The sequence below is a fragment of the Saccostrea echinata genome, unplaced genomic scaffold (assembly GCF_033153115.1).
Source record: "Saccostrea echinata isolate AGI-Se365-2 ecotype Australia unplaced genomic scaffold, CSIRO_AGI_Sech_v1 ptg000006l, whole genome shotgun sequence".
Taxonomy (NCBI): Eukaryota; Metazoa; Mollusca; class Bivalvia; order Ostreida; family Ostreidae; genus Saccostrea; species Saccostrea echinata.
This window is the reverse complement of record NW_026889755.1, coordinates 12,898,082-12,922,025: the sequence shown is the minus strand read 5'-3', so window position 1 is coordinate 12,922,025 and position 23,944 is coordinate 12,898,082. Positions and strand designations below refer to the sequence as shown.

Genomic DNA, 23,944 nt, shown 5'->3' with positions numbered 1-23,944 from the left:
AAAATGTTTCACCCTGATTTCGTGAATAGTATAAGTGTGTTATAAACGTTAAAAAACCAAGAAAATATATTGTCTGATTGATTATTCTCATTTTGACTTTTGCTGAAAGAATAACTGTTACCTGTTTTGATTCGTCAAGGAAAAAACTTGCCATCCATCCAATCAAAAACCAATCCACTTTTGAGATCCCGTCAGTAAAATCAAAAAGTAACATGTAGGCAAATGCAGTTAAAACAGCCACCCAGCCAAACTGTTATAGAAGATAATATAGTTGAAAGACAAAGTAAATCTTTATGATTTCAATAATTAATCATATTTATATATTTATATGTCAACTGGAATTCTATCCAAGAAAACGAATACCTATGACATTTTTGATGAAATTAAAGACAAAAAGGGGGAGGGGATAACGAACAGTGAACGATCTCATAAATGTTTTAACAATCCAGCTCAAAAAAAAATTTAAACTAACATGTTTTTGTGAACTAATTCAGTACAAATTTTATTAATTAATATATTGCTAGTAAACAAGAGAGGGAAAAAAGACATGAAAAATTATGCAATTCCATTGTTATGATTGAGTTATGATAGCTCAATTGATAATTGACTTTGAAGTTCTTAATTGCTCCTCTTTTCGAACAAAAACCAGAATTAATTCATTTAGACATATCAGAAAGTTTTCACAGACCTTTGATTGAGCAACGTTTATGTAAGAGTGACTTCCACATATTTTTTTTTATTAAGAACTTATTGGTATGTTGTCACTGAGATCCAGTTTCCATTACTTGACCCTTTTTGTGTTTAAATCAAGGCTCTTTCAAGAAACTGTAAGTGTAGAAAACACAACTCTTTTGAGCTTTTGAGTCACGGCATTCTACTGAATAATACTACCAAACTGGTTTTCTTAGAAATACTGAACTAGTACACAAGGTACTTATATCTTTCAGTTTCTCCTGATGAGCACAAACGAGCTTCGCAAACGCAGTACATTTTCTACACTAACACAACCGAAAAGTAGTCCCGATTAAGAATCAATCTAAATATTTCATGTGAATAAAAAGGAGGAATAAAAAGTTTTTAGGAGAAATATGCCAAGGCTTAAAAAATAATATTTTAATATATTAAAATGGGAATGGTACTCAATTCCAATAAAGCTCTCTGAAAACTTTATTCATATGAAACGTAGTGACATAAAGGCTATTATCCTTGCAAAAGGAGGAGAAAACTCACTGCTACAAAAGTAAATTTTAAAACAAAAAGTCTGTGAGCAATGCTCACTAATAATACCCCCGCTCTGATGTAAATGCATTTACGGTCAGACACGGGGATAAACAGGAAGTTGACATCAGATTTGTACAAAAACAAATCCGCCATATGACATGCCTAAACGAAAAGTGTGCTGAACTCTCAAGAATCAGCGATAAGAAGATGCTGAGAAAACTGCGACCAAAATTTGTTATGTATGGTACGGACAGACGCACGGATAAACAGGAAGTTGACATCAGATTCGTACAAAAATGAATCCCACCATATGACATGCCTAAACAAAGAGTGTGCTAAAATTTCAAGCACCTGCGACGAATAGTCTGAGAAAACTTCGACCGAAATTTGCTACGTAAGCTACAGACAGACGCATGGATAAACAGGAAGTTGACATCGCATTCTCACAAAAATGTATCCAACCATATGACATGCCTAAACAGAGTGTGCTAAAATTTCAAGCATCTGCGGTAAATAATTGCTGAGAAAACTGCGACCAAAATTTGTTATGTATGGTACAGACAGACGCATGGATAAACAGAAAGTTGACATCGGATTCGCACAAAAATGAATCCTGCCATATGGTATGCCTAAACAAAGAGTGTGCTAAAATTTCAATCAACTGTGATGAGTACATATAGTTGCTGAAAAAAACTGTGACGAAAACTTGTTACAGACAGACACACGGACACACAAGGGTAAAACAGTATACTCCCCTCTCTTCGGAGCGGGGGTATATTAGGGTAGAAAAATTGTTGAGCTGTACATATTATTGACAGGACAAAAACAAGAACCTCGGGAAAAAAGAATGCCTTAAAGGGATAAACCTCCCCTGTAGTTCACTCCTGAGCCCTGTGTTTTCATCATGTAAACAGAGCAATCCGAAGTCAAAATGGTAAATAATGTACATTAAAAAGCCTAACATGGGAAACTTATCAGTCAAAATACGACCCAACGATGGGATGTGTTTTCAAACTATGTCATTTTGCAAAATACTGACTTTAAACGATCTTTTTGAAAGCTCTGTGATTTCTATTCATTTGTCGGTAAGATTTCTGGGGTTGAAAATTTATTCGCACCCAGCATGCTTTTGCGCACAGAACTAGCAGGGAAAATATTTATAATTATTAATATCCGGAAACTATTACCGAGTTGCATTTACATTGCATTCTCTTTATTACAAAAATCAATGATGATTTTTCTATCGTAACAAGAAAAATAACACATCAGTTCCCAATGTGAACTTTCTAAATCAACCACAAATAGATCGGATACTCCTGCGACTCATAATGAAACAGATAGGGTAAACTCTGTGGTGTCTTTTTTTTCGATTTTACTGGGAATTATCGAGTCAATGTACGGAAAAAATAACCTGGTTTACTTATGAAAGATATATCTTACTGTCGAATTGAAAACCACATTTTTCTTCTTGTCATATAAGTATTTTGAATAAGTTATGCTTAATTAGTAAATACAAAACAGGTCGGTTAATAAAGGGACATATTTTGTTCCTATACGAATTTCCATCAGAGTTTTGAAGACTACATGTTAAAGATAAAGTAGTGAGAACCTCATCATACCAAATTTAGAACACTTGTATATTTTAAATAATAAACAATTTTGTAGGTGACCAATGACAAGATTTGAAATTTTCCAAGTTCCGTTTTATTAAGAAGCAGTCGTCTATGACGTCAAAAGCCTGTATTATAATATAAATATTAGTATATGTATAATATGATATAAACATATGTATTGTACCCTTTAATACATGGAAAAATCAAAACATTTATAATACATACAGCATTAAGTAGAACCTTCATAGCAGGGACTTTGTACTGTCTGTATAACCTGGAAATAATCAATTTCGACAATAAGATGTCTTAAATATTTCCGTAATTTCTATTTTTTAATATTTATCAAGATGCTTTGGATATACTAGGGCATTTAGTACTTTAAATTTAAATCCTTGAAAGCTGTACCCGATAAATAAAATTAAGGAAAAAAGAGGATGGAAGAAATGTAAAAAAAAAAAAAAACAAACAAAAAAACAAGAGGCCCAAGGGCCTTAACGGTCACCTGAGTACAATACAACAATTTAGAGGATCCATAAACTGATAAATGAAGCTTTGTTGCCCAACAGCAAGAAAAATAGTATGATTTGCATCAACAAAATAATTGGTCTAGTATCTATCTGCCCCCCCCCCCCCCCATTTATCACTATTCCCATGCAAACTATTAACAAAATGTCTATTATTTAACCCCATATTATTCCTTCTCACAATGGCCTCTCTTGGCCGTTGAAGAACATTTAAAAAGATAAGTTATTTTTGTCTCATTTTTATTCATCTATTATTTCCAAGTCATTAAAACTATATAAGTACTTTTTTTTATTATACAATAAATTTTCTTGCATAATTCTCTTATTCTATTAAGCTTTCAAATACATTATGTACATTGATTAATTATCAAAGGTGAATGGCTAAGGGGAATAACTTTGCTCAGTAGAATACAAGTTAATAGAGCCCTGGCCAGGACCAGAAAACTTGACTAAATGGTCCAGGTGTTCAAAATTCTGGTAAAAATACCCTTGCATATTAAAACTTTTACTCTGTTTGCCATAAACATCCAGAGAAGCACAGAAGATTTTCAAAGAAATGCATTTTCACCATATTATTAAATAAACAAAGCCCCATCCTTACACCAGAACATCTGACCTATTGGCCACGAACTCACAATTCTGAAAGAAGCACCCTTTCTCATCATGCCGCGACAGACCTAAGTCGATAAAAAATAGGTAGCAACTGTTCCTTCGCCATGCGCTCGGCACTTTGAAGTGAAAGTTGCGGGTCCTGCGGATGAGACCTTAAAAACCGAGGCCCCGTGTCACGACAGGCGTTGGCACGATAAAGATCCCTCACTGCTCAATGGCCCTGAGTGCCGAGTAAAGGTCAAAATTTGAAGCCCTTCACCGGTATATGGTGACGTCTCTATATGAGTGAAAGATTCTCGAATGGGACGTAAAACAATATACAATCAATCAATCAACTTTCTCATCATAACTATACACTTGTTTCTTTAGTTTATAACCAGTAGTAGATAAAAAAAATTTTGAAAGAAATTATGCATTTTCACTATATACATGTAATCAATAAAGCTCTCCCCACCCCACCCACCCACCAAAACCCCTGACCCAGGGGCCATGAATTTCACAATTTTGGAAGAGGCATTCTTCCTTATCATAACCATGCACTTCCTTTGTTTGAAAAATACTCAGGAGCAGAGAAGATTTTGAAAGAATTCATGCCTTTTCCCTATATAATCAATAGAGCCCCCCCCCCACACCAGAACCCCTGACCCTGGGGCCATGAAATTCACAATTTTGGAAGAGGCACTCTTGCTCATCATAACTATGTACTTAGTTACTGTATTTAATATCCAGGAGCAGAGAAGAAGATTTTCAAAGAACTAATGCATTTTCACTATATAATCAATAGAGCCCCGCCCTAACACCAGAACCCCTGACCCTGGGGCCATGAATTTCACAATTTTGGGAGAGGCACTCTTACTCATCATAACTATATACTTAGTTAGTTTATTTAATACCCAGGAGCAGAGAAGAAGATTTTCAAAGAAATAATGCACTTTCACTATATAACCCCTCCCTAGCACCAGAACCCCTGACCCTGGGGCCATGAATTTCACATTTTTGGTAGAGGGCTCAATGCTTACTACAATCATGCCAACAGTTTGACTGCTTGATGTCCAGGAGTAAAGAAGAAGATTTTTAAAGATTGCATTAATTTTGGTGGTTTTAGCCCCACCCCTCAGGCCCCAGGGGGGGGGGCAGGGATCATGAAATTCACAATTTTTGTTCCCCTTCACCCATAGATGCTATATGCCAAATTTGGTTGAAATTGGTTAAGTGGTTTCAGAGAAGAAGCTAAAAATGTTCAAATGTTAACACACGACGCACGAGAACAGATAGCAATAGGTCACCTGAGTGACTCAGGTGACCTAAAAAGTGCAGATGGAGAAAGAGAAAATGTTAACCTTGACCTTTCGGCTTAAAGCCACATAAATTTAAAGTTAAGATTTTCATCTTAATTTGCTTTTAAATTGGTTCGGGTGGGCGGATGTTACGTTTTATCTTCTATTACTGTAAACATCTAGATATAACGATCTTCGTATACAGAATTTTCACATTGTAATGCCAATATGGATATATAGATTCGATGTCTTATTCTTAAAAATGTGTACAGAAGATACTTTTACTATGAAATATTTGATTTTATGAGAACGTTTATACAAGACACACATAACTGCTTTTATGAAACTTGGAGTGGATCCAAATATTTTGTGCATATTGGTGCTTTACATGATATTCACCATTTCTCATTGGCTTTTTTTCTAAATATATTTTTTTTCGTTTGGATAACAAATACTTGTGCTTTGTCCAAAAATATCACAAATTTCCACTGTCCTTATAACATACAATTTTTCGTTCTTAAAACGTTCGATGTTGTCAAAATTTTACACAACACATTATGTTTAATTTTAGCCTTTACTAAACATTTCCTATATATTTACCATGTACACTGTAAAGTCTGCCGACAAGCTTTATTCTATATAATAAACTCAGCTTTCTTTGCTCTCCACATGCTACTGTGGTTAAAAAAGTGCCACGCGACTTTTTTTTTATACAAACGGGGAGTAATTCTAAAACTTTGCCCGTGATCGATGCCAACAAACTTCCAATTGATTTTTGATTAAAAAAATTGACAAATTAAAAAAAACAATGGGCGGGTGACTTTGAGAGGACCATAAGAAGTTATGATATAAAATTTCATTGCAAAAGCTCAAAAGCTTTATATTTATGTTTGAATTTATCAAAAGAGGTCTTTATGTCATAGGGAGTTGTGGTATAAAATTTTATTGCAAAACCTCAAGGGTTTCTCGAGATATCGCCCGGAAATGAAAATTTTTCACACAGACAGAATTTATAAATTTATGACCTTGATCTATCATCTCAAAATAAAAAAGGATCTGTTTTAGGCCATAGAAAGTTGTGATATAAAATTTCATTGCAAATTCTTCAAGGCTTCTTGAGATGTCATCCGGAAACAAATGTTACACACAAAAAAAAATACGGACAGACAGACCCAAATTAATACAACCCCCCACATCCAGTGAAATCGGGGGACAAATAAAATGTGCACGCTTGTACTACGTAATTAGGATTCTGTAGAAGTCTTATTAAATTTTACTCAATGGTATGGGAGGAGTTGCAATTAAAAGAAGCCCCCCCTCTAATTATTTAAAGAATATCTTGGATATATTTTGTAAACCCTTTAATATGTTTCCGATCCAAATGCAAAATAGAAGGTGCACAATGGCACTATTAAACAGAGATTCTGTAAGGGTCATTAAAATTTATTTAGTTGTATAAGAGGAGTTGCATTTAGGAGATGAGTACCACTATTATAGAAAGACTCGTAGTGTTCATGTTTTTCTAGGGAAACCTAAAAGAAGTGGCTGATCGAAATGCAAATTAGAAGGTGCACAATCACACGTTGTCATGATCCTGTATGTCTCCAAAAATTTTATTCAGTAGTATAAGAGGGGTTCCAGATAATGGATGGCTACCCCCAAGCGTAAAAAACGTATAAACGGACATTCCCATCACTTTTTACATTTACCTCCAAGCTTTTTATAGCGGGTATATAAGAAATAGCAAGTAAGTGTAATTTTACCACTGCAAAGGCCTGTTTTCCATTGTGATCATCAAAACTGGCAACAACAGGAAATGAAACACGGTGAAAAACAAAAAAAGTAAACCCTGGAACAAAGAAGAAGAAATAATGCAATGTGATTGAAAGGTTTTTATCACGTATCTAAATTCTTTTAAAATGAAACACTATTATATTCTTGAAACATATAATTTTCGTTTAATTATGAAATAACTTTGAAAACAGTCATAATAAGGGGATAAAACGCCCGTAATTTAGAGTTCTCAAAGTAAAAATCGCCACTAATTAGATAGGGATCACGTGGTACTGAAACGTCATAGGTGTCAATGGTCAATTAGAACTCGTAAAGCTTATCGTAAGAAAAATGTATCAAATAGATTTTGATGTTAAATAATATACACTGCACAATAAGGTCGGTGGAAATTTTGACATCGACGATATTCTATTAGTTATAGACGGTCAATCTTTTATGTATGAACGTCTAGCAGAGAGAAATAACCAAGTAAATATGCCGACAATATAGGAGAGGACACGGAAGACGAAGCCGTTGACAACTCGGGAGTTCCGACTAAATAGAACGAATAACTAAAGTTCGACTTCCTAAATATTTATAAATATGAGAATTTTAAATTCAGCTTCTTCATTATTTTTAGTCGCCCGCGTGGCGCAGTGGTTAGAGCGTCTGCTCTAGAGTCGCGAAGTAAGGGGTTGATCCTTAGGTCGCGGGTTCGAATCCCACTGTGGGACTTGGAGACCAGTCCTTCGGATGAGACCGTATAAACCGAGGTCCCGTGTCGCAGAATGTGCTGGCACGAAAAAGATCCCTCACTGCTCAATGGCCGTAAGTGCCGAGTATAGGACAAAATTTGCAGCTCTCCACCGGCAAGTGGTGGCGTCTCCATATGAGTGAAAAATTCTCGAGAGGGACGTTAAACAAAATACAATCAATCATTATTTTTACAAACTGTATATCTACCCGTTCCAGTGAATTTCATGTACTAAGAATGACATTTCTTCAACACTATTCGATGGCGCCGTACGCCATTACAAAGAATGAATCCTCATAACACTGCTTTCTCGCCCCTTTTTAAATGCATAATTTTACCTTTTAAAATTAGAACATTGTTATATTATAGCTAAAGTCTTCAAGCATAGTCTGTATAGATACTCATAAAAGATTTTTTGGGGAAAGAGACTTTCAATATATACATTATATCGATTAAATAAAATCGCATACTTCACTGTAAAATCCCGGTTTCGCCATTACAGTTATGCAGGTCGTTGTATTATTTAAATGAGAAGGCGGAGCGTCTATCAAGCGTGCGATTAGTATGAATGAATACATTAGCGTGTGTTCGAGGTGTACTAAGTTTTATGATTAACTGACACCTAAAAAGCCTTTTTTTCATGCTAGAGACAGACAAAATGTAAGCATACATTTTTTTTTAATTTGGCTGGCTTAACTTTGATTTCTTTTCTGCTTAACTTACGAGTCGTATTTGAAATGATTTACTAGAAATTCATTAAAAATTATTTATACATTGAATACACAATGGACTTTGGAAACAGAACGAAGGATGCACTATTTTTCATACTTCAAAGAAACCTTTTTTTTGAAAAAGAGATAATTAATCCATATAAGCTTATTACATAATTTGAAATTTTTTCATACATATGTAGATTTTTGCAAAATCCGAGTGCTACAACAAATACACGTAGGCGGTTGAATTATGATATAAAACTACACTCGGTGTATAAAAAATAGATAGTTAAGAAAGTGAAAATTTAAACGTCAATTAAACGTCAGTATCATCGCTGGTGGGTAAAAAAACAGTGTCAGTGTACTTTGTACAGTCCAAATTGCATTGTTTCAAAAAAAAAAAAAAAAAAAAAAAAAAATCTTGTTTATTCATGCCAGACCAGTTAATATGATCTTCCTCATTTAGGAATTCATTAATTGCCGAAATCCACTCCTGTACTTTTTGATTTTAACAAACTTTCTCCCTGTAGTAAGATAAATAATAAATCACTCCCAGGTAATTTTAACGCCCTTTTTATTTGACTGATGTTTTTTTTTACTAATATCGTTGAAGGGACATGTGAAAGGGTCAAACAAATGCATGTTCTTGCTTTTAAACATTATGCTTTTAAAATACCTGCGAACATGGACTTTTTTAAATGATCTGCAACCAAAAAAAAATTGTAAAATTTTGTGCCGATGTAAAAAGTTATAACATTTGCTTCAGAAGAAACCTGAAGCTTCCTTCTATTCAAATTAGGGGTGCTTTTTTGTGCAAATGTATTCAGTGACTTTTCATCCGATACACAGGTTTTTTGAGCGCTCGGTACTTTAATTTCTTTCCATGAAGGTTTCTTCTATTGGAAGTATGCATTTGTGCACTTGTAACTAACAAACTATTTTTCTAAAGGTATGATGAATTGGTGTTTTTCAAATAATGGACTATAAAATTAATGACAGTTTTAACTGAAAAAAAATCTTTCATATCTTCCAAGTCAATGAACGGAGCACTGATGTATATTTAGGAACAAGGGCAAATGTATAACATACATGTATACCCACAGTAATTTAAATTTTAGAATTCTGTATTTATGAGACACAAGCAGTAAGTGCAAGCTACAGGACTTCAATATAAATTGATAGATACCGAAAAAAAATCAAACAAAATCGACTGAAAATCTTAACACATCTTAATCATAAAAAAAAATTCTCCCAAAATTTTAATTACCCATTTGAAAAATGATTTGACCATCGATGGCTCGCAGACACTAGACACAATGTCGCATAGGTGTGCTCAAAACGCGAAAGTGAATAGATTTGAGTCACGTGTTCAGTGCTTTGTTATTCATGAGGTAAAAGACGGGTTGAAATTTGTAAACAAGGTGCCTTTACAATGGAGACAAGCATCCGTGATTTTGCACCTTTTTTGAAAATAACAAATGAGCGCAAGACTGTTTCAATTTCTTTCATGAATGTAAATGACTAGTATAACTCTTTACATTGACCGTATTTACGACAACTTGAAACATCCATGCGCTCATATACAAAATGGGCTTGCAAAATGGGGGTGTGGCCTAAAGTCTATGAGAAATCGATGTAAACAACATACCCCTGCTATATTAATCACATAAATGCCTAATTACAGCGCAAGGAGGTAAAAATTGAAATTGAAATTAATAAACTACAATGTTTGTTGGAAAGATTGAGGCGAAAATATGTAGAAAAATTTTGATTTAATTTTTTGTAATTTATCGGGGGGCCAAATTTGGACGTTTAAAAGATTCATCCTTTCACAACATTCCTACTAGCATGTGCGACTTTAAAAATACGTGTTGTATATATTTCCGTTTCAAAAATTGTCCTTAAACTATTTTATAGTATAGAAAAAAAGGTGATCGGGCATAAACGATTGTTCTGAATGGAGGCAAAGCCCTCGCGTTTGCAGAAAAAGGGCCACCTTTCCCTTTTCGACCTAGTCCAGGAAATGTGGAAAAAGTCTTCTTAAAATCTTTCTTGTGCGCATTTGTGCATCGTAAAGCCAAAAATTATACCTTACTAATTGTCATTTATTCAATTATCACTTATTTATTTACCAACAGGTTTAATAGACACAACGAATGAGCCGTTTTGTATACACAATAAGTACTTTGCTTGACCAGGATTGACACCTTTGACGTCAGAGCAATGGCGCATTGCATCGGCGATCAAAATCTTCAACACCAATCAACATCAACAGTATTAATTTTCTAGCAAAGATTTTAAAATATATGATTTTAATAACATGTTAATTTTGTCATATCAAAAAATTTTGAGACGTGATAAAAACCCCTTTAATTTGTCAGTAATATTATTTATACAACCTATCGCTTTGAAAGAGTTTCATTATGTAAAAATATATAAAAATTATTAACAGGAATATTAATTTACAATCAAATGTTAATTGTTTGACTTTTATATCCATTCTGTCATATGAATACAGCTAAGAATGTAATGCATATCCATTCATCCCAGTGGTTTCAATAGAATCAGTCACATCTTGTTTGGCTGACTAAAAAAATATGACCACTAATATCAAACCTGTATGACAGGGGATGACTTCAGCTTTTTTATCGTCAACTCCCTTTGTCTATGCATTATTATATTCCACTATCACTAGCCTATATATGTGAGATGTTTATGTATCCCAGCATTTAAGATACACAGGAGCATTCTTTGAATACAATCGGTATTAAACTGTGACTGGTAACTGACTTAAATGTTGATGCTGCAGTTACAGCTCGTTTCAAGTCAGCTTTTCGAAACTTCTACGGTCGTTAAAATGACTTGTTTGGTTTATCTTTTGTTCGTTTCACACCACTGGTTAGACCTCTTTTATTCAATATTAGACTACGAATAACTCTGTCTACCTGATCAATATATTTGGTTCAAGGCGGTCTGAATGGTGGACAAGGGATGCTTACTCCTCTTTAACACATATGTTATTTCTAATGGTTCCCCATGGGCCGTGTTACAGACCTTATTCACATATTTTTATCCTTTTTAAGATTTATTTCCAAGCCGTCGCCCGAGTTCTGAAAAGGGGTTGCGGGGAGGGTCTTGGAGGGTGTTCCCTCGCAGAAGCAAGTTTTTTTTAATTAAATATCTGTTTATTTTTTCTGCTCCACTTGGCTTTAGGCATTAATTTTCTTAACGCTTGCAGATATTGAGCTGATTTTATGGTATATGAGCTGATGTTTGTTCTGATTCGATGGCTTTTGACGGAATTACACCATTTTAATTTTAAGGGAAATAGATGGTCCTTGCCGGAAGGGGACTAATATTGCTTATGCAATACTCTCAGAATGCTTGTTTTAATAGCAATATGTTCCAGGGTTTTTTTTTAAATTAAACAACATAACAGGTTTCAGAAAAAGAGGCCCAGATACATAATTAAGTACATGTACAAAAATATGGTACTACGTGTAGATAGTCACACATATTCTTCTATATACAGCAATAAAGTTTTTTGAAAAATTGCTTACTCTTTGAAGGGAAATACTTTCGCTATTGTACCACATCTGGCTAATGACTTTCTTGACTATCTCATCATTTAAGTACACGCTATTTTGTGTCTTTATTGCATCTGACAAGTATCCATGATTTAGTAAAAGTCTTCCAGCGTGGTTGATTTGATGTCCAACCTGTTCTGCATCCTTCTCCTCATTTTTAGCCCTTTTCTTTTCGGGTTTTGTATCCGCCTCATGAATACAACTTGTAATTCGCAAAGCCTGCTGAGTGCACAAACTATTTAAAAGAAAACAAAATAAAACCAAGCTAAGTCATGAATTTAAATACCCTGCTTAAGGAAAAAAGGGGCGGAAGCTATTAGAAAATGCAGAAAAAAATGAGCTTGATCTGTTAGCTTCAAAATTCTTACATGCACATTCCGGATATTAAAAGGAAATATTACTTGTATATTCACATGAATAATTTAGAAAATTCCAAATTTTAGTAGGGAATATGAGATATCAAGGCTCTTGATATCAGGGAAGTTCTAGAGTAAAGTTTCATATTAAATTAACGAACCAAAGTATTTACTATAATTAACTATCATTTTTGTTAAGGGATTGGTCTAAAAGTCAAAAAGGCTCTCTCGTTTACCTTCGACCTTTTGACCTCAAAATTAATACTGGATTCTTTGTCATATTGACTCATGGTATACATTGCATTTCAAAACCTCAGCAACAACTAATGTAAGCATCTGCAAATCATTTTTTGCAAGATTTGAAAGCCTGACCTTGCCTTTTTGACTTCGAAATCAATAGGTGTCTACTTAAGCCATATAAATAATTATAAAAAAAATCATTAAAAAGATTCAAAAGACAACAAACATATTTTCTGGAAACCATTCTTCGCAATGTATCATTATCTGACTTCGCATTTGACTTCATCATTTATAGGGATCATTAGTTGAAGGGAGTAAGGATACACGCTTGTATTGAAAAAGGCTGGAGAGAATTGAAAACCTAATTTTACACCCCCCCCCCCTCCCACAAACGAAGTTTAGGGGGTATATTGGAATCACCATGTCAATCTGCCTGTAGACGTGATTTTGTCCGGACCTTTTCTCGAAGACTATGTATTTGTCTGAAAACTTGTACACTCATTATTCACCATATGAAGGTGTGCACCTGGTATTTTATTCATGATTGGATAATTTTTCTGCATTTTACAGGTGTTTACTTTTTTACTGACTTAATCATTTTGGGTTTATGTAGGTTTGAGACATAAAATCTAGAGCTGCCAGTTGGTACATCTGTACAAAAATGTGAATTGAAGCTTAAAACTACTCATTAAAACTTTAAAAAAAATCATCAAATATTAAAAAAACGTATTTTGGTAGATAATCGTTAAAAATCGAAGTCACGCTGTAACCTTATTAAAAACGCTTCATCAATATTACACAGTTCTTTTTTTCATTATGTAAAGCTTTCTAACAAATCAAACAAATTCTTTGTTTCAAACAGAATGACATAAATATGAATTTTCTATTGTACTACGGTGCATAACACAGCAGATAATGTAAATCCATTTGTCCCTTGGGAGTAATGAGTGGACATGCATCCATTTGAAGATTAACTAATGAGATCAGAGTGAGAAACTGTTACATCATCTCTGATCTAGCAGGTGTTATCTATATCTCCTGGGAATTGGACAGAAGAATTAAAGATCTCTGTTCTCTAACTCTCTTAGTTGTTATTTGAAGCCTGTCAAATTAAAATTCATAGTTACTGGATGACCAGCCTTTTATTTTTAAAATGAATGTTGTATATATTTATCATGATTAATTTGTATTGAATAATATGATTTTTTTTTTCAAACAAAAATTGCAGAATGTTATGTCTTACAAAGATTACAGATAATTTCAATTTATTTTATCAATCTAGTAAGAAATAATATAATTATTAGTTTTGATATTTTATTAGGCTGCCCTTAGTTCATCATTCATTAAAAAATACAATGAACAATAAAATTTTCACTCTAAATGTTTCAACAAATTTTGAAACCTCTTAAATCCATTAAATATGTTTAGTGACTTGACACCGTCTCTGAAAAACCCAGAGGGGTACCGTCCATTTTGGATAGTTCTAGTTTGCAATGAATGAATATTTTTTCTTGACCTTTGACACTTTGACTTCGAAATTAATAGTTTTTTAACCGAGAGTTAAGATACAAAATTTCCTCTATAGAGCTAAAAAAAGGGAGATATTATGAGGACACGATTTCTTGCAATATATGAACCGTCTGTCCTCAAAATAAATATGGATCTTTTTTAAGTCATATGAATAACGATATAAAATTTTTTATCGAAATCCTAGAGAAATTTTGAGACACACAGTTTTACACAGACATAACATAACAGACGAACGGACAGAACAAAACAATATCCCCCACTTTCAATGAAAGCGGAAGGGGGGGGGGCAGTAATTAAAGTTGATGTTTGTAATTTTTTTTTTACATTTACTAGGAAGCAATAAGAAAAAAAAGGTCATTTACTATTTCTCAACTATTAAGAGCATTTCTTTCAGCATAATGCGGATTTCGTTCATATATTTATTTCGCTAGTTCACTTATTGCATACGATATTAATAATAAATTTTGGATACGTGTGTATGTTTCTTTTATAGGTAGTACTTACAGATGAAGAGGTACATGTAGATAATTAAACGTACTCATGTTTCTAATTTTGGGGCCAATTTACACGTCCTTTTTGGTATAATGAAGGATACAGTCTCAATAGAAAAAGTTTCCCCCGTTCTCAGTTAATAATCTTATGTAACTCGGTATGAACATACATCCATTTTCAAACTATAGGCTCAAATGTCTTGACTTCATGGCGATACATGTATGATTAAAGGATATGGAAATAAATAAGCTGGATAATATAATTTAGATAACTGAAGGAAAATAAATTAAAGGGAAATCTTTTTTTCTTACGTTTTCATTCTTAACAATTTGTCCTTTTCAAGTTGACTGGTTTGCCAATCGTCTGCAGCTTCTTGTAGAATTACACATCCAATTAAAAGATGAGTAATACGAACCTATTTGGTAACAAGTATTTGTTTTTTATCCTTAAGCACAAAATATTAAAAGTATTTGTTTATAATGACAATTTTCAAATAAAGATCCATAGAAACAGAAAGATTTTAAGAAAGTTTAAGATAAAAAATGATATTTTTACCGCCACTTGTATGACAATTTGGGAGTTTATTCTAGTATCTGAATGGTTTTATACCAAAAAAAAAAACCCGAGAGCAAAAATCTGTCCAAATAATTTTTATAAACTCTTAAAAAATATTACACAGCCCGTCTCTATAAGCTGCTTGGCGCCATCGTAATATTTCTTTCTCAAAAGAGCCAAGAAGATCAAACCAAAAAGTCCAGATATCTTAACATTCAGATATCCATCTGAAATTAAAACATGTATCATGACAAGTAACTTAATTATGTTAGACTTTCAGTAAGATAATAAATTCCCCTTATTTGTTTTATTGATCCTTCACAAATTAACAAAAAGCAAACATAATTTTAGTTGAAAAAATTTATGTATAATCAGTTTAAAAAAACAAGAGGCCCAAGGGCCTTAACGGTCACCTGAGTACAATACAACAATTTAGAGGATCCATAGAGTGTTAAAATGAAATGAAAGGTGAAGCTTTGATGCCCAAAAGCAAGAAAAATAGGGTGATCAGGATCAACAAAATAATTAGTCTACTATTCATTAACAGTTCATAAATTAGGTTCTAATCTGTTCCCCATTTATCACTATCACCATATAGTATATTAACAAACTATCAGTGCTTTTGTACTATTTTAATTCCTTGTTGTAATCTCTTACATTGGCCTCTCTTGGTCTTTGATGAACATTTAATAAGACAAGTTATTTTTGTCTCATTTTTATTTATCTATTACTTACAAGTCCACATGATCATTAAAACTATGAAAATACTTTTTGTATTATACACTAAAAATTCTTGCATAATTCTCTTATTCTATTAATTTTTCAAGTACATTATTTACAATGATTAATTATCAAAAGTAAACGGCAAAGGGGAATAACTCCTCTCAGTAGAATGCAAATTAATTGAGCCCTGGCTAGGACCAGAACACTTGACCAAATGGTCCAGATGTTCAAAAATCTGGTAAAAATACCCTTCCTTATTACAACTATTACACTTTTTGCCTCTGATATGCCCAAGTGCAGAGAAGATTTCTAAAGAAATAATGCATTTTCACTACAGATTCACTATATTATCAATAGAGCCCCCCCCCCCCCTTTCACCACCGAGAAACACCAGAGCCTCTCACCCTGGGACCAGAAGTTTCAAGTTTGCTCATCATAAATAATCACTTTGTTTAACTGCTTAACATTAAGGAGCAGACAGGATTATTTAATAGAATTAATGCATTTTCACTACATTATCAACAGCCCCACCCTTATACCAGCACATCTGACCCAGGGGTCATGCAATTCACTACTCTGGAAGAAGCACTCTTGCTCATCATAACTATATACTTAGCTTCTTTGCTTTTTAACCAGAAGCAGAAAAGAATATTTTCAAAGAAATTTTGATTTTTCACTATATAATCAATAGAGCCCCCCCCCCCCCCCCCACCACCACCACCTTTTGACCAGAACCCTTGACCCTGGGGCCATGAAATTCACAATTTTAGAAGAGGCATCCTTGCATATCATAACAATGTACTTAGTTTGTTTAAATAGTACCTAGGGGCAGAGAAGAAGATTTTCAAAGAAATAATTCACCTTCACTGTAGGAGCTATATAGCCCCACCCTAGTACAAGAACCCCTGTCCCTGGGACCATGAATTTCAAAATTTTGGAAGAGGTGTCCTTGCTTATCATAACAATGTACTTAGTTTGTTTAAATAATACCCAGAAGCAGAGAAAAAGATTTTTAAAGCATTAATGCATTTTCACTATGTAATAAACAGAGCCCCGCCCTAAAATCAGAACCCCTGACCCAGGGGCCATGAAATTCACAATTTTGGTAGAGTTACTCTTGCTTATCGTAACTATGTATTTAATTTGTTTAAGTAATACCCAGGAGTAGAGAAGAAGTTTTTCAAAGAAATAATGCACTTTCACTATATGATCTATATAGTCCCCCCTCCCCCCAGCACCAGAACCCCTTACCCTGGGGCTATGAATTTCACAATTTTGGTAGAGTCACTCTTGCTTATTATAACTATGTATTTAATTTGTTTCAATAATACCAAGGAGTAGAGAAGAAGATTTTTAAAGAAATAATGCACTTTCACTATATGATCTACATACCCCCCCCCCCCCCCAGCACCAGAACCCCTGACCCGGGGGCCATGAATTTCACAATTTTGGTAGAGTCACCCTTGCTGATCATAACTCTGTATCTAAATTGTTTAAATAATACCCAGGAGTAGAGAAGAAGATTTTCAAAGAAATAATGCACTTTCACTATACGATCTATATAGCCCCACCCAAGCACCAGAACCCCTGACCCTGGGGCCATGAATTTCACAATTTTGGTAGAGTCACCCTTGCTTATCATAACTATGTATTCAATTTGTTTCAATAATACCCAGGAGTAGAGAAGAAGATTTTCAAAGAAATAATGCACTTTCACTATATGATCTATATAGCCCCGCCCTAGCACCAGAATCCCTGACCCTGGGGCCATGAATTTCACAATTTTGGTAGAGGGCTCAATGCTTATTACAATCATGTCAACAGTTTGACTGCTTGATGTCCAGGAGTAAAGAAGAAGATTTTTAAAGATTGCATTAATTTTGATGGTTTTAGCCCCACCGCTCAGGCCCCAGGGGGGCAGGGACCATGAAATTCACAAATTTTGTTCCCCTTCACACATAGATGCCATATGCAAAAATTGGCTGAAATTGGTTCAGCGGTTTCAGAGAAGAAGCTGAAAATGTTCAAATGTTAACGCACGACGGACGACGACGGACGAAAACAGGTAGCAATAGGTCACCTGAGTGACTCAGGTGACCTAAAAAACAACATGTGTTTCTGAAACACCGATGTCCCCGTATGACAGCTAATGGCAAAGGTTAAAGTTTCTCAAATACAAGTCAAACTCCAAGGTGAAAGTAAAGAGGTAAAAAGTGTTATAATCCAAAAAGAGGTCTCGGAGAATATAACTGTGAAATATGAAAGCCCTAGCACCAGCTGTTGAAAGGTCATGGAATAGGTTAAAGTTTTTTTGAAAAGTAAGGCCAAGGTCAAATGGTAAAAATTCATGGTGCCTAAGGTAAGGTCTTGTCAAAAGATATTCATATGTGAAATATGAAAGCCCTAGCACCAACAATTCAAAAGTTTTAGACAGGGTTAAAGTGTTTAAAAGTAGGTCAAACTTCAAGGACAAAAGGTCATAATTGTTCATACTTAAGGAATGTTTTGTTCAAGGAATATATATGTGAAATATGAAAACCCTAGCACCAACTGTTCAAAAGTCATGTCCAAGGTTAAAGGTTTTCAAAAGTAGGCCAAATTCAAGGTCAAAAGGTCATAATTCTTGGTATCCAATGGAAGGTCTTGTCACAAGGAATACACCTGTGAAATATAAAAGCATTAGTCTAACCGTTCAAAAGTTATTGCCAAGGTAAAAAAAAATTTGAAATTGGGTCAAACTTCAAGGTCATGGTGTAAATGATAAAAATATGTATACCCAAGGATAGGAAGCCTTGGCGTCAAGTGTTCAAAAGATGGCCATGGATAAAGTTTGTTAAAATTTTGCAAAATTGGGTCAAACTCCAAAGTCAAGGTAAAGAGGTCAAATATGGCGATACCCAAAGAAAGGTCTTGTCACAAGGAATACACATGTGAAATATGAAAGCCATAATTCTGACCAATCAAAAGTTATAGGCAAGGTTAAGTTTTTGCGGACAAACAGACAGCTAGACAGACGGACGGGCAGGACAAAAACTACCGGGTATATGCCCCCGAATCTTCGATTACGGGGGCATTAAAATGAAACATAATCAGTTAATCGATTTTTTTTATGTTTATCTTATCTAGCTTCTATGTAGTTTAGCTTTTTATGTAAGAAAAAAATGTAAAAGTTAAGCTTTCTCTGTTCTTGAATTTCAATACAGTATGTTTCAGAAAAATAAGAGATAACTAAGGAAAAATAAAACCTCTTCTTCCATCGACCTCGTCAGTATCTTTGTTGCTTGAATCTACAAAATATATATCTAAAGACAAAAACATCTTCATATGTACAGAAAGATAAGTTCATTCTTAAGAGAGCATAGAAAAACAGATATGCTCTCCGTTTCAATGTTCATGAAAATAAGATAAGCTAATATCAAAAGCATTGGTCTAAAATTAGACGCGTTACAATGTCTTGTACATAGAAAAATAAGTAATCTATCTCTCTCTCTCCTACACTGCACCAATGTAGCGGTCAGACGGATCCAATGGCAAATACTAGTAGCTCAGTTGGTAGAGGATCTGACTGGAGATTCAGGGCGCCTGAGTTCGAATCCTGGTCTGGTCCGTTGCATTGGTCTCCCCCGCTGTTACATTAATTTGGGCGTGTACACGTTGGTACAGATAAACAGAAATTACGAGACAGAATTAAGTATACATAGCGTTATTTGAGATAGTAATAATATCCTGAGTAGCTATGTTCATTAGCAGATTCTTTTTCCTATCTATTCCTATTTTTGATAACCTATTTTAGTTCAACCAAAGATGTTTGCTATAGTCTCCAATGTAAAACTTTGATCAGCTTTTTTGGCACCTGCCTACCACTCAAAGGTCATGTTTGAGGAAAAAAATGAACATGCATTACTTGTGGATGCTTTTAAATAAATATGATTGATCATGGCTTTGCTATTCTTGAGATTTTGAAAAAAGTTTGCCTGTTGTAGCCCCACACTATTCCCCTCACTGGAACTCATTATTTGGAAGAAAAAAAAACCTTGAATGTACACTACCTGAAAATGCTTTCAAATAATATGACTAACCATGGCATTGCTGCTCTTATGAAGATTTTTAAAGATATTTTGTACAGTATATATTTCTATGTAAAACTCTGATCGCCAATAGTGGCCCCACCCTACATCCCGAAGGGGGTAAGGGGGTGGGGGCAAAGTCGAATCTACACTTTCTCGGCAAACTTTCAAATAATTTTCTTTTTTCTTTCCCAGTGGTTCTGCAGAGACGAAAACATTTAATTTTGAATTCCCTTTCCTAGTTATCTCCTTGATAAGATAATGTGACCCCTTGTTTGAACAAACTTGAATTCCCCTCATCTATTTGCCAAGTTTGGTTGAAATTGGTCTTTTAGTTCCTAAGAAGAAGTTGAATTTGTAAAGAGTTTACGACGCAGACAGCAACCAAAAACTACTGCGATAGAGGAACAACTTTTGCGTCGAAAAAAATCACTTAAGCCTTTGGCTCAGGTGAGCTAATAAGTTGGCGTTCTCATAATCGTACGGAGACTTGATAAATACTGATGACCCTCCTCCTATGAAAACCTTTTCGTGATTTATATGTAAAAGTAACAAGAAGTCTGCGAGCCAATACCCACTAGTAAACCCCCGCTCTGATGTGAATACAAAAGTTCAGTTATGGACAGACACAGGGATAAACAAGAAGTTGACATCGGATCCGTACAGAAATAAATCCCATGACATGATGACATGCCTAAACAAAGAGTGTACTAAAATTGCAAGCATCAGCGATAAGTAGTTGCTAAGGAAACTGTGAAAAAGAATTGTTTTGTATGGTATTCACGGCCGTGTGGATAAACAGGAAGTTTACATATAAGAAAAAAAAATAATAGCAGCTAAAAGTTTTAAGCAAAAATGACTTCTCGGTAGACTTAAAAGGGTCATACGAATCTATTCTAGAGATATTCTCAATAGTTGGTTTATGGCCATTAAATTATGTGCAAGCACAAGCCCGAATTTTGAATAGCGACATTTGTCATGGGTTTATGTAAAGGAACGCTATCACAAAACCTAGACACTGTGGAGAAGCACGCTGTAGGAAGGTAATAAGTCTTCCTAGTCACACACACAACTGCCTTTCCTTGTACCTTCATTTTCTCTTTCTTTCCATTTTGGGGCAGTATATGCCGACTTTGTCTTTAATTCCAATTCCTTCCAGAGACCCTCCTTGAAATATTTCGTCATTTTCTAGACGAAATGTCATGGAAAAGGTGTCATGAAAAGATTCACCAAATGAAGAACTTTTACGAATTTAAGATATGACTTCTTGTTTTGTATAGTAAATTATGAATAAGATGAACATTATTATATATACGCACTTCTTCAAAAATGTACTCGATTGATTGGTAGTTGAAAGATGCTGTGATGGCATTCTTTGGAATTTTCCACTTCCCAGTTTTCAACAAATACATAGATAGTGCATTAGGGTATACACGAGTGTTGTAGCCCTGAAAAAAGGATTACAAAAGGCAAAAACATTACACTTACACAACAACTTGCACAAAAAGTCTTAATTGCAGGAAAAACATCTTCGTACTTACAAAAATATCGTTTTCTGACTCGGAGTTCCTGTTCATGAATACTAAAAGGAAGAAGTAAACGAAGCTCAGTCAACTACGTAAGCCCAATTTGGACCTTTTAAAAACATAATTCGATATCATGAAATGTCGACTTTGTTAAAACAAATTTAATTTATATTAACCAATTCTTTCATCAATAAAAACTAAATTAACGAATTTAATCTGCTATAACAAACATGTTGAATTCGTTGTCCAAAATTTGTAATTACAGATTAAATTCGTTTAAACGAATTCATATTTTTTTTTATTATAAAGAATAACATTTGTTTAAACGAAATTGACCATTCCATATATGGAATTAATATTTTTCTGTAGTCCAAAATGTCGAATTTCATTTATCAAATACATTTCATCAATACAAATTCAAGAATTCCTTTATACGAATTTAATTCGTAAAACTTTTAAATTTGTTAAACGAAATTAATCTGTTATAACAATTTTCATTATAATAATAATAATAATAATACTTTATTTAGAGAAGGTAGCCTGATTAGTGTGACACACTATTCTTCCCCAGGGCCTTCTAATTACAACAATATTACACGTGTACATCAAAGTAGCAAAGATTAACAACTACAGTGTAGCAATTGAAATATAATACACAAACAATGTCACATGCAGGGTTCGACACTAACATTTTTAGGCTTTAGTCCGGCCGGACTAGTACTTCTTTACTTTTACTAGTCCGCACGCGATTTTATGAGTCCGTCAAAAAAAAGAGAAGAAAAAGAAACATCAATGTTTTAATACATTAATCTAAATTAACAATTAATAGACGTTTTATACTTTTTTAAATAAACAAAGCATGTACGTGAAATACATCATTCCACAGATTCGTTGAAATCTCGCAATCAGCAAGTGCGATCGTATTCCCGATCTCGTGTGTTTTTGTTTTTTGTTTTTTTTTTGTCTTTACATAACATTACATCCAAAACGTCCAACATCTTTCTTTCTTTAAAGTGTCATACTAAATCATGATCGCTAAAAACATTTACTTCATATCGATCATGACTCAGAATTGCGTAACTACCCGCCAAAAGCTAGAAATCTAAAAATACACAGAGGTTTTCCAGTAAAAGTTGTCGAGAACCGGACAGCGGTAATTTATTCATATTGTTTTCCAGAAATTTTTATTGGTCCGCTCGGACTAATTAGCACAGATTTTATTAGTCCGAATGAAAATGTATTAGTCTGAGACTAACGGACTAACGTTAGTGTCGAACCCTGACATGATAATAATGACAATCATCATAGTAATAATAATAAACAAATATATTATGATGACAAATAAATTAATTTACATTTGTAAGATTTGACACAATATACATATACAAAAGATATAAATCAGAGTAATGAAATTCTATTGTTGAAGATATACTTTTCTACATTTCGTTTAAAGACTGACAGAGTTGGTGCACATCTTAAATCTAAAGGCAAACTGTTCCAAATATGAACACCAGAATACTGGAGGGAATTTTTAAACAAATTAGTGCGGTGTTTTGGAAGGCAAACGTCAAAAATAGATTCTGAATGTAAAGTGTAAGCATCAGAAGTTTGAAAAATAAATAAATCTTGCAGGTAAGCAGGGCTCTGATTTTTAGATATTTTGTACAACAAGATACATTTGTGTAAAGTTACTAAATCAAAAATAGATAGCCAGCCTAATTTTTCAAATAATGCCTTAGATGGAGCATCAGGGGCAGCATCAAGAATAATTCTAGCGGCCCGTTTTTGGAGCTTATGAATTCTCTCCAAGTAACTAGCTGGAGCATTACCCCAGACCGTCAGACTATAATTAATAGAAGGCAGGATAAAGGCATTGTAAAACAGTTTTCTAGTTTTCAGAGGAAGAAATTTCTTGATTTTTCGCAAGGTATATATTTTATATGTTAAAGATTTGCAGACTGAGTCAACATGGTTGTGAAAATTTAGCGTTTGATCTATATGTACCCCAAGTAGTTTTTCTGTTTCAACACTGTCAAGGTGTTTGTCAGAGACATGTAAATTGAGATTTGGATTATTTAATTTTGATTTAACTTTGTTGAGTTCCCATCAGCATACATTTTGTTTTATCAACATTTAAAACCATTAGATTTTCTAAACACCAATTTTCAATATTTACTAAGTCAGAATTGAGAGCTGTTTCAATACTCAATATATTTTTCTCATAAACATGCAGAGTTGCATCATCAGCAAACATATCAATTTTTGTATGACATATGTGTAAGGGGAGGTCATTAATATACAACAAAAACAATAAGGGACCTAATATTGATCTCTGTGGCACTCCTGCTGTGACAGGTAAGACATCAGAAGAAGATGTACCA

General features: G+C 34.0%; 1 protein-coding gene across 1 annotated transcript in view; it reads right to left on the bottom strand.

Annotated features, from left to right (window-relative positions):
- Positions 1-23,944, bottom strand: part of LOC133180401 (uncharacterized) — a 115,959-nt gene that overhangs the window by 17,935 nt on the left and 74,080 nt on the right. Inside the window, exons 20-29 of the mRNA XM_061314936.1 lie at positions 21,579-21,619; positions 21,357-21,485; positions 21,126-21,225; positions 19,216-19,257; positions 15,368-15,474; positions 15,004-15,107; positions 12,048-12,309; positions 7,011-7,096; positions 3,060-3,108; positions 122-250 (exon numbers count right to left, since the gene is read on the bottom strand). Coding sequence (XP_061170920.1) covers positions 122-250; positions 3,060-3,108; positions 7,011-7,096; positions 12,048-12,309; positions 15,004-15,107; positions 15,368-15,474; positions 19,216-19,257; positions 21,126-21,225; positions 21,357-21,485; positions 21,579-21,619 — 1,049 coding nt within the window. The remainder of the gene's footprint in view (positions 1-121; positions 251-3,059; positions 3,109-7,010; positions 7,097-12,047; positions 12,310-15,003; positions 15,108-15,367; positions 15,475-19,215; positions 19,258-21,125; positions 21,226-21,356; positions 21,486-21,578; positions 21,620-23,944) is intronic.